General features: G+C 42.0%; 1 protein-coding gene across 1 annotated transcript in view; it reads left to right on the top strand.

Annotated features, from left to right (window-relative positions):
* mier3a (mesoderm induction early response 1, family member 3 a) overlaps window positions 1-12,561 on the top strand; it is a 56,671-nt gene that overhangs the window by 28,388 nt on the left and 15,722 nt on the right. The window contains 1 exon segment of the mRNA XM_045688037.2: window positions 104-231. Coding sequence (XP_045543993.2) covers window positions 104-231 — 128 coding nt within the window.

The raw sequence follows: 12,561 nt of genomic DNA, 5'->3' as shown, positions 1-12,561 counted from the left end.
TGAGGTTCTACTGTAGATGAAATGGGGATATTGTTGTTCAATGCCAGTCATGTCCTGCAATGCATCTCTCCATTTAACCCTTCACCTACTCTTTCTCCTTCAGGTGAATACAAGGACAGTCGCTGAATGTGTCGCCTTCTACTACATGTGGAAAAAGTCGGAACGATTTGACTTCTTTGTCCAACAGAACCGGTTTGGGAAAAAGAAGTATAGCAGCTACCCCGGTGTAACGTGAGTGACCCTTTGTCATGGATTGACCTCGCATTTTGTCTGATGTTAACCCAGAAAGTGTCTTTCCCCCTCTTCTGCCAAAGTGCAATGGGGTCATTCCCAATGTTCCCTCTAAGCTGCGCACGGGCACGCAGCTCCCCTTGGACTGCACTACAAGCCCACGCCGAGAAGCACGAGATTAAACTTCGCTCAGCTTTCTAGAGTTTTCCCCTTTAGTTAACACTATCAACGTTTCGCTCTGCTGTGGGAATTGTGCTCGATTCAATGCAATATTAGCCACTTTCAATGTAACATACCGAAACAAAATGAGCTATGCAAAACTAACTGTGCAAGAGATTTTATTGTAGGCGACGTGCATTGGTTTAGGGTTCTATTGCATTGACAAGCACGACTCAGGCCCGCACTCTACACAGACCGGTGTGCCATAACCAATCAGAGCTGCATTAGGCCTATATGCAAGTAGCCATTGCCATATATGGATCTGTGCCATTCACTTTGAACTGGATTGTGTTTACAGCATGAGCGGTAGTGAGTAGTTGTGCTTGTTTTGAGATCAAAGCGAGAGCTGCATGTATCCACCTGTGCACATTTGTTCATATTCTTTGCTAGTTAGTGAGTTATTAGCCCAGTTATAGCTAATTTCTAGTTAACAATGGGGGAGTGGTTGCTTCCTACAACGGCACAAAATGTGTGCATTTCTAGCCATCTTTGAAAGCGAGTCAGGTAAAGAGCAGTGTTGTATTTTGAGACAATCTTGAATATTCTAAGTAGCCAATATGCAGAGGGTTGTGTAAATTGTCTGTTTCTCTGTGGTAATGGTATTGGAATAATTAATTTTATTTTGAAGTGGTTTCTTGCATCAAACAACACATTTTCAGTCACCTCCTTGTCTGAAGGACAAGTGGATATCAGGTTAATGTTAAGCCCTGCATGTTTCCCCCCACCAAAAAAGTCCTACACTGAACACCACACATTTGCTGCTACTGTAGGCTGAATGCTTTTTAGAATATTGTGGGATGCATTTTTTTCTCCAATTTTTTTTTTTATTTTTATTTTTTGGTAGGCCACTCTGTTATGCCTACGTTATGATCAAATAGCCACAGTAGCCTACTTGGCCACTGTTCAAACTGTAACTAAAGCGGGTACAGCCTCAGTGTTCACAGTAAACAATCGCTTGAAGTTGCACAGCATTTTCAAATCAAATTTGGTCACATGCGCCATGAAGTGCTTACTTACAAGCCCTTAACCATCAATGCAGTTCAAGAAAGAGTTATTCAATTTACTAAATAAACTAAAGTAAAAAAATAAAAATCTAATCAATCAAAATAAAAATCTAATCAATCAAAAAGTAACACAAGAAATGTGTTACCGAGTCAATTTGCGGGGGTCCAGGTTAGGTTAGTCTAGGTAATTTGTAAAGTGACTATAGATAATGAACAGCGAGTAGGGGTCAATGTAAATAGTCTGGGTGACCATTTGATTAGTTTAGTTCAGCAGTCTTATGGCTTGGGGGTAGAAGCTGTTAAGGTGCCTTTTGGTCCTAGACTTGGCGCTCCGGTACCGCTTGCCGTGCGGTAGCAGAGAGAACTGTCTAGGACTTGGGTGACTGGAGTCTTTGACAATTTTTAGGGCCTTCCTCTGACACCGTCTGGTCCTGGATGGCTGGAAGCTTGGCCCCGGTGATGCACTGGGCTGTATGCACTACCCTCTGTAGTGCCTTATGGTGAGATCCCGAGCAGTTGCCATACCAGGCGGTGATGCAACTGGCAAGGTGCATCTCGATGCTGTAGAACTTTTTGAGGTTCTGGGGAACCCATGCCAAATGTTTTCAGTATCCTGAGGGGAAAAAGGTGTTGTCGTGCCCTCTTCACAACTGTCTTCGTGTGTTTGGACCATGAGAGTTTGGTGTCATTGACACCAAGGCACTTAACTTGCAACCCGTTCCACTTCAGTCCTGTCGATGTTAATGGGGGGCCTTTTCGGCCCTCCTTTTCCTATAGTCCTGGCACCACACTGCCAGGTCTCTGACCTCCTTCCTATAGGCTGTTTCATCATTGTCATTGATCAGGCCTACCACTGTTGTCGTCAGCAAACTTAATGATGGTGTTGGAGTCGTGCTTGGCCACACAGTCGTGGGTGAACAGGAAGTACAGGAGGGAACTAAGCACGCACCCTTGAGGGGCCCTGGCGTGGCAGATGTGGTGTTGCCTACCATTACCACCTCGGGGCGGCCCAAGGAAGTCCAGGATCCAGTTGCAGAGGGAGATGTATAGTCCCAGGGTCCCTAGCTTAGTGATGCACTTTGTGGGCACTATGGTGTTGAACGCTGCGCTGTAGTTAATGAACAGCATTCTCACATAGGTGTTCCATTTGTCCAGGTGGGAAAGGGTAGTGTGGAGTGTAATTGCGTCATCTGTGGCTATGTTGGGACGGTATGTGAATTAGTGGGTCTAGGGTTTCTGGCATGATGGTGTTGATGTGAGCCATGACCAGCCTTTCAAAGCACTTCATGGCTACAGACGTGAGTGTTGTGGGGCAGTAATCATTTAGGCAGGTTACTTTCGGTGCTCTCATGCGTGCTTCAGTGTCGCTTGCCGCAAAGCGAGCATAAAAGGCATTTAGCTTGTCTGGTAGGGTTCCCTTTGTAGTCTGTAATAGTTTTCAAGCCCTGCCACATCCGACAAGCGTCAGAGCCTGTGTAGTAGGATTCAATCTTAATCCTGTATTGACACTCTGCCTGTTTGATGGTTTGTCTGAGGGCATAGCGCGATTTCTTATAAGCGTCCGGATTAGTGTCCCGCTCTTTGAACGCGGCAGCTCTAGCCTTTAGCTCGGTGCGGATGTTGCCGATAATCCATGGCTTCTCTTTGGAAAATGTACGTACGATCACTGTTGAGATGACGTCGTTGATGCACTTATTGATGAAGCTGGTGACTGAGGTGGTATACTCCTCAATGCCATTGGATGAATCCCGTAAAATATTCCAGTCTGTGCTGCAAAACAGTCCTGTAGTGTAGCATCCACGTCTTCTGAACACTTCTGTATTGAGCAAGTCACTGGTACTTCCTGCTTCAGTTTTTGCTCGTAAGCAGGAATCAGGGTAGAATTATGGTCAGATTTGCCAAATGGAGGACGAGGGAGAGCTTTGCATGCGTCTCTGTGTGTGGAGTAAAGGTGGTCTAGAGGTTTTTTTTATTTATTTTTTTTATTCTCTGGTTGCACATGTAACATGTTGGTAGAAATTAGCATTCAAGTCTCCGGCCACTAGGAGTGCCGCTTCTGGATGAGCATTTTCTTGTTTGCTTATGGCCTCATATACAGTTGAAGTCAGAAGTTTACATACACCTTAGCCAAATACATTTAAACTCAGTTTCACAATTTCTGACATTGAATCCTAGTAAAAATAACCTGCTTAGGTCAGTTAGGATCACCACTTTATTTCAGCTTTTATTTCTTTCATCACATTCCCAATGGGTCAGAAGTTTACATACACTCATTTGGTAGCATTGCCTTTAAATTGTTTAACTTGGGTCACATGTTTTGGGTAGCCTTCCACAAGCTTCCCACAATAAGTTGGGTGAATTTTGGCCCATTCCTCCTGACAGAGCTGGTGTAACTGAGTCAGGTTTGTAGGCCTCCTTGCTCGCACACACTTTTTCAGTTCTGCCCACACATTTTCTATAGGATTGAGGTCAGGGCTTTGTGATGGCCACTCCAATACCTTGACTTTTTGGCCTTAAGCCATTTTGACACAACTTTGGAAGCATGCTTGGGGTCATTGTCCATTTGGAAGACCCATTTGCAACCAAGCTTTAACTTCCTGAATGATGTCTTGATGTTGCTTCAATATATTGGCATCATGAGGCAGGAAAATTATGTTATCTATTTTGTCAATTTCTATTTTGCTGCAGTCCCTCCTGCAGCAAAGCACCCCCACAACATGATGCTGCCACCCCTGTGCTTCGCGGTTGGGATGGTGTTCTTCGGCTTGCAAGCGTCCCCCTTTTTCCTCCAAACATAACGATGGTCATTATGGCCAAACAGTTCTATTTTTGTTTCATCAGACCAGAGGACATTTCTCCAAAAAGTATGCTCTTTGTCCCCATGTACAATTTGCAAACCGTAGTCTGGCTTTTTTATGGTGGTTTTGGAGCAGTGGCTTCTTCCTTGCTGAGCTGCCTTTCAGGTTATGTTGATATAGGACTCATTTTACTGTGGATATAGATACTTTTGTACCTGTTTCCTCCAGCATCTTCAAGGTCCTTTGCTGTTCTGGGATTGATTTGCACTTTTCGCACCAACGTACGTTCATCTCTAGGAGACAGAACACGTCTCCTTCCTGAGCGGTACAACGGCTGCGTAGTCCCATGGTGTTTATACTTGCTTACTATTGTTTGTACAGATGAATGTGGTACCTTCAGGCATTTGGAAATTGCTCCCAAGGATGAACCAGACTTGTGGAGTTCTACAATTGTTTTTCTGAGGTCTTGGCTGATTTCTTTTGATTTTCCCATGATGTCAAGCAAAGAGGCACTGAGTTTGAAGGTAGGCCTTGAAATACATCCACTGGTACACCTCCAATAGGCTAATTGATGTCATTTGAGTCAATCAGAAGCTTCTAAAGCCATGACATTTTCTGGAATTTTACAAGCTGTTGAAAGGCACAGTCAACTTAGTGTATGTTAACTTCTGACCCACTGGAATTGTGATTACAGTGAATTATAAGGGAAATAATCTCTCTAAACAGTTGTTGGGAAAATTACTTGTCATGCACAAAGTAGATGTCCTAACCGACTTGCCAAAACTATAGTTTGTTAACAAGAAATTTGTGGAGTGGTTGAAAAACGAGTTTTAATGACTCCAATCTAAGTGTATGTAAGCTTCCGACTTCAACTGTAGCTCGTTGAGTGCGGTCTTAGTGCCAGCATCGATTTGTAGTGGTAAATGGATGGCAACGAGTAATATAGATGGTGTTGTCTACAGCTTATCATGAGGTGCTTTACTTCAGGCGTGCAAAACCTCGAGACGTCTATAATATTAGACATCGCGCAACAGCTGTTACACACACACCCCCACCCCTCGTCTTACCAGACGTAGCTGCTCTGTCCTGCTCTGTCCTGAGAAGCCAGCCAGCTCTATTATCCGTGTCGTCGTTCAGCCAAGTCTGTGAAACATATGATATTACAGTTTAATGTCCTGTTGGTAGTCTAGTCTTAATTGTAGATCATCCAGTTTGTTTTCCAATGATTGCATGTTGGCCTATAATACTCAGGGTAGTGGTGGTTTACTCACTCGCCGGCGAATTCACACACGGCACCAGACCTCCTCCCCCTGTATTTACGTCTTTTCCTCATACTAATGACGGGGATTTGGGCCTGGTCTCGGGGAAGCAGTATATCCTTTGCATCGGACTCCTTAAAAAAAAAAATCTTTGTCCAGTTTGAGGTGAGTAATCGCTGTCCAGGAGCTCTTTTCGGTCATAAGAGACGGTAGCAGTAACATTATGTACAAAATGAGTGGCAAAGAAAATTGAAAAAACGAACAAAATAGCAGTTGGTTAGGAGCCATCCCCTCCAGCACCATTATCACAATGTTAGTTTGCACTCAGCAGACCTAAAATGTGCTCAGTGCCCCAAACATTGAGAACATTGGTCATTCCACCATTTTGGTACCTTTTGGAGAAGTGTAACTTGGTTTAAAAGACCAGTAACAGGGTTGACCGTAATAGGGTTGAATATTTCTTCTTAAATCAACCATAAATCCCCTTGTGACAGGGGGAATGGAAGGTTGTTTTGTGGAGTGGCAATAGAGTGCAAGATTCACAAAGTTATTGTTAAGACATTTCTAGCCTGTCCATCTATGGGTAACAGGGTTGGTGTGTTTATGTTCAGTTTTCCACACCAGGAAATGGCCAAAAACAGTAGAACCAATTCACAGGGTTGTAACAGGGTTGACCTTTTTAAAATGAGGAACAGACATAAATGAAAACTTCAGAAATGACAGTCAAAGCAACAAAATAACTAGGGCTTTACAATGATGGTGAAATTTTGGGATTAAGTGGGTTAAAATCTTGCAAGAAGTCACGGGGACGACAAAATGCTGAATTTTTCACTTTAACTAACATTAGCCTTTATTCATTTTATTGAGTTCTCCATCTGGTCAATATTAAAGGGCACTTAATTTAATATTACAGGCTTTTAAAATTCTATATTGGTGTATATTCTCTACTTAAAATACCAAAGGGATGCAAAAGGCACTAATTTTGTGGAACGACCCAATGAAGTATTGTTGCAATGTCTTTGGAGGAACAATATGGGTTGTCTCGTAACTAGCTTTTGTAGTTAAATGTGCAATATGTAGAAATTGCTCTGCCATTGCATGGTTGTAAAAATTCTAAAATGTTTGCCTAATTTCAGTTTGACAAAACAAGCATAGTGTAAGAAATAATTTTAACATATAGACTGCTGTTAATCTTTTCAATAACCCAAATGATCATTTTCTGCTGTTTTTGAAGATGGTGTGCAAAAGTAAAAGATGCACAAACTAAACTTTGAAGGGCCAATCTGCAGGTCAAACAACAAGGCAACCAACCTGGCAACTTTTTGGATAAACCGCTTAGGGATAGGCGTAGAGAAATGTAACCACTCTCAAATTCATAGACTGACCTATGGGATGCAAGGACTGACCAACCATGATATCAAAATAATGATAGTTTTAATCATGTTTTGAAGCTATACAGTGTTTGTTTACATTGACATTTTTTAGCTTATCTTTGGTTCTGACTGGGTTAAACAGTTGAACCACAGATGAGCCAGATATTTCACCGGATGTATAAATGTGAAGCATCCAGTTGGCTTTTCCACTCACTACCTAATATGGTGATGAGAGGAAGCCCAGTGGCCGGCAGTGGGAGAAGATGGAACGATATGGATTTTGGCCGAGATTCTGTAAATTTTCTCATCAATAAAATATTTCCATACAATTTTCTGTTTCCAAAACTAGAATCTGTAACATGGTGGACTGCGTTTTGTAGACTTTGCCAAAGTAAAAAAAAAAAAAAAAAAAAAATTTAAAAGGCGTGCAAGGGCAAATTGAGTTATTGCACACCCACACTTCATAGTAGGCATTCCCTAACAGAAATATGCAAATAAATGCTAAAACGCACCAATAGGATCTCACTAACTCATTCTTGCCTCTGCCCACCTCCTTGCTTGTGCTGCCCACTTTGATTAATTTGCTCCCATTGGAAACCAGAGGCTCTGGTCTAGGGTTGTCCCCAACTAAAAAAATAATAATTCTTGGTCCAATGAAAGTTGTCTGTTCTTCGACCAATCGATTGCTCCAAATTTTTTACGTGTATTTTTCCATATATAGACACAGCTGATTTTATTAAAACACACAGGATATGTGTTTTAATCAAATCAACTACAGTGCATTCGGAAAGTATTCAGACCCCTTCACTTTTTCCACATTTTGATCCGTTACAGCTGTATTCTAAAATGGATTTAAAAAAGCTTAACTCAATCTACACAAAATACTCCATAATGACAAAGCAAAAACAAAATTTTACAAATTTTGGGAAATGTATAACAAATGTTATCACATTTACGTAAGTGTTCAGACCCTTTACTCAGTACTTTGTAGAAGCACCTTTGATAGCTATTACAGCTTCAAGTCTTCTTGGGTATGATGCTACAAGCTTGGCACACCTGTATTTGGGGAGGTTTTTTTCTTCCCCATTCTTCTCTGCAGATCCTTTCAAGCTCTGTCAGGTTGGATGGGGTGCGTCGCTGCACAGCTATTTTCAATTCTCTCCAGAGATGTTCGATTGGGTTCAAGTCAGGGCTCTGGCTGGGCCGCTCAAGAACAGAGACTTGTCCCGAAGCCACTCCTGCGTTGCCTTGTCTGTGTGCTTAGGGTCGTTGTCCTGTTGGAAGGTGAACCTTCATTCCAGTCTTAGGTCCTGAGGACTCTGGAGCAGGTTTTCATCAAGAATCTCTCTAGTACTTTACTCTGTTCATCTTTCCCTTAATCCTGACTAGTCTCCCATTCCCTGCCACTGAAAAACATCCCCACAGCATGATGCTGCCACCACCATGCTTCACCTTAGGAATGTTATTGGCCAGGTGATGAGCAGTGCCTGGTTTCCTCCAGATGTCTTATTCTTATCCATATTTTTTGAAACTGCACTGTTGGTTAGGGGCTCGTAAGTAAGCATTTCACTGTTGTATTCGGCGCATGTGACTAATAAAATTTGATTTTAATGTGAAGCTTGGCATTCAGGCCAAAGAGTTCAATCTTGGTTTCATTAGACCAGAGAATCTTGTTTCTCATGGTCTGAGAGTCCCTTAGGTGCCTGTTGGCAAACTCCAAGCGGCCTGTCATGTGCCTTTTACTGAGGAGTGGCTTCCATCTGGCCACTCTACAATAAAAGCCTAATTGGTGGAGCGCTGCAGAGATGGTTGTCCTTCTGGAAGGTTCTCCCATCTCCACAGAGGAGCTCTGTCAGAGTGACCATCGGGTTCTCTTCCCCGATTTGCTCAGTTTGGTCGGGCTGCCAGCTCTTGGAAGTCTTGGTGGTTCAAACTTCTTCCACTTAAAGGGCAATGGAAACACTATGATTTAGAACGCAAGCTAACTGTAAATCGCCATATTGGCATTGTCACTTGGCAGGAGAGAATTTTGGAACTCCCAAAAATGGCTGAATTTACAGAGTAGCTCCGAGTCTGAGAATGAGTTTATTACAGAGAATGAAATAATGTTAGCTAGGGAGCCAATAAAACTACTGAAGCCGTTCATGTTTGAGCCGATCGTTGTCCCTGATCAAAGAGTTCTTTCTTGTAACAGTAACAACACAGACATGCTGTTGTCTTTGTTACACGTCAGCTAGAGGGTCGGTGTAGGCAAACACAAACTGGTGTGAGTGGGGATGCTGCCAGATAATGGCTGGAGTGTGTGTGTGTGTGTTGTAGAGGGATGGTGGCGATACAGCACAAAATCCCAGCGGATGGTGACTGTGTTACATCCAGTCAGAGGTTCCTGTCAATCTGTCTGGATGGCGACGTATTTATTGGTCGTGTCACTAATCCTTATGAAGGACTTCCTGGCAGAAGAGGTTACTCAACCAGTCAGCAGCCGATATGCCAGTTTAAATAATTGGTGAAATTTTGCTTGACTATAAATTGTTTAAGGTTTATATCAGTAGTGGGTAGGTGCTTATAAAGTCAGGAAAAAAATAAACGTCCCTTTTTCAGGACCCTGTCTTTCAAAGATAATTAGTAAAAAATCCAAAACTTCACAGATCTTCATTGTAAACAGTTTAAACACTGTTTCCCATGCTTGTTTAATGAACATGCACCTGTGGAACAGTTGTTAAGACCTTAACAGCTTACAGACGGTAGGCAATTAAGGTCACAGTTACGAAAACTTAGGACACTAAAGAGGCCTTTCTACTGACTCTGAATAACACCAAAAGAAAGATGTCCAGGGTCCCTGCTCATCTGTGTGAACGTGCCTTAGGCATGCTGCAAGGAGGCATGAGGACTGCAGATGTGGCCAGGGCAATAAATTGCAATGTCCGTACTGTGAGACGCCTAAGACAGCGCTACAGGGAGACAGGACGGACAGCTGATCATCCTTGCAGTGGTAGACCACGTGTAACAACACCTGCATAGGATTGGTACAGCTGAACATCACACCTGCGGGACAGGTACAGGATGGCAACAACAACTGCCCAAGTTACACCAGGAACACACAATCCCTCCATCAGTGTTCAGACTGTCCACAATAGGCTGAGAGCGGCTGGACTGAGGGCTTGTAGGCCTGTTTCAAGGCAGGTCCTCACCAGATATCACTGGCAACAATGTCGCCTATGGGCACAAACCCACCGTCGCTGGACCAGACAGGACTGGCAAAAAGTGCTCTTCACTGACGAGTCGCGGTTTTGTCTCACCAGGGGTGATGGTCGAATTCGCGTTTATCGTTGAAGGAATGAGCGTTACGCCGAGGCCTGTACTCTGGAGCGGGATCGATGTGGAGGGTCTGTCATGGTCTGGGGCGGTGTGTCACAGCATCATCGGACTGAGCTTGTTGTCATTGCAGGCAATCTCAACGCTGTGCGTTACAGGGAAGACATCCTCATGTGGTACCCTTCCTGCAGGCTCATCCTGACATGACCCTCCAGCATGACAATGCCACCACTCACAGAATGAGCAGTATGGCTGATTTCCTGCAAGACAGGAATGTCAGTGTTCTGCCATGGCCAGCGAAGAGCCCATGTCTCAATCCCATTGAGCACGTCTGGGACCTGTTGGATCGGAGGGTGAGGGCCAGGGCCATTCCGTCTGGGAACTTGCAGGTGCCTTGGTGGAAGAGTGGGGTAACGTCTCACAGCAAGAACGGCAAATCTGGTGCAGTCCATGAGGAGGAGATGCACTGCAGTACTTGGTGGCCACACCAGATACTGACTTACTTTTGACTTTGACCCCCCCCCCCCCTTTGTTCAGGGACACATTATTCTATGTCTGTGGAACTTGTTCAGCTTGTCTCAGTTGTTGAATCTTGTTATGTTCATACAAATATTTTCACATGTTAAGTTTGCTGAAAATAAACGCAGTTGTGAGTTGGTTTTGTGAATGAAGAATTTGTCTTTTTATATATTTATTGCAAAAAGATTTCTCACGTAAGCCCACACCTTCCAATCTGAGTTCTGGATAAACTTTGATCATTACCAAAGCTAAGATGAGTTTTCATTAGTGTAGTTAGACCACTGGGAACGGCTTTGATCACAGAAATAAATTCTCTGAAAGGTATTGGAAACTCTTTCAATGTTATAAATTGTTCATATGTGAGAATATTACCCTTGTTGTCGTAAACATCAAGAACAAAGTCAATATTCCTCATGCCAACTGGGGTAAATCAATGACTTATTCCTTTCAGTTTTGTCTGAATTATTCCACAAAAGAGCTTTATGTGGGGAAAAGTTGTGCAGAAAACATATTTTCCGGGCCATTAAAGCTTGTTGGCGAAATCTAGCCAATTTATCGGTTAATCTTTCAGGAATATAATTACATTTCTGTAAAAATTGAGAACCTCCCAACTTATTAAACACATTATTTGGAATGAAATACCATATTGAATCAGTATTGATCTTTTCAACGAGTTGATCTTGAAAGTGTTATTTATATCAACAAAATCCAACACTTCCCTTCAGAGCCTTCAGCTCTTTTATTAGAGAGGACTGACTTTTTTTAGTTTGACTTTTATTTTTATAGATGAAGTCAAGAAAGTCTTATTCATCTCTTTACAAGTAGCAGGATTTACAAATAAAGATAATGAGGAGTACACAAAACGAGACAGTCCCTCTGCCTTGGACAGAAGTACTCTCCCAAGTATAGAAAGATCTCTTTGTAGCCAATTATTAAATATATTTTTGGTTTTCTAAATTTTAGGAGAGAAATTCATATGTTGTCTGACCTAAGTGTTTTTTTTTTTTTTTTTTTGACAGATGTATTCCTAAATATTTAACACAGTCCTTTACAGGAATATTTTCTATTTCTTTATCATCAGAGTCAAATAAACACAATATTTCACATTTAGAAACATTCAGTTTTAATCCTGATGCAATAGAAAATGCAGTTATAGCATTAAGTGCACCTGGTCTTTGTCTCTTAAGAAAAGAGTAGTATCATCAGCCAGTTGGGAGAATTGTGATTAAAAAATGTTTTTTGTTAAAAATGGTTAAGCCATATACACTTGCATTATTCAGGATATCTAGAGAGAAGTTCCACAACCAAAATGACTCAAAATGGCGAAATTGTGCATCCCTGTCGAACACTTCTGTTGATACTGAATCTTTTTATAAGTATTAAGGTTTAGTAACACAGAACTATTTATATCTTTGTAAAACATGCGAATGACTTTGATACATTTTTTGGATTTGGTGAACATTTTAAGTGACCCAAAGAGAAATTAATGTTCAATTGTGTCAAAGGCTTTACAGAAGTCCAAAAATAAGACAACCGCATCTGAGTCAATTGCATCTGAATAATCTATAAGGTCTAAGACTAAACAAATGTTAGAGCTTATGTGACGGCCCTTCATAAATCCTGTTTGAGTCTCATTTATAATGGTATCTATTCCTTTCTTTAATCTTTTGGCATAAACCAGAGCAATCAATTTGTAATCAATATTTAATAAAGTAATTGGTCTCCAATTGTCAATGAGAGAGGAGTCTTTATCGGACTTCGGAATCAATGAAATAAGGCCCTGTTTCATAGTGGAGACCAATTCCCCACTTTTGATGCAATCTTGAAACATATAAAAAATTGG

This window comes from Salmo salar, chromosome 01 (assembly GCF_965601325.2).
Source record: "Salmo salar chromosome 01, fSalSal1, whole genome shotgun sequence".
Classification (NCBI taxonomy): Eukaryota; Metazoa; Chordata; class Actinopteri; order Salmoniformes; family Salmonidae; genus Salmo; species Salmo salar.
Note: the sequence above shows the minus strand (reverse complement) of the source record. Positions and strands in the feature narration are given on the sequence as shown.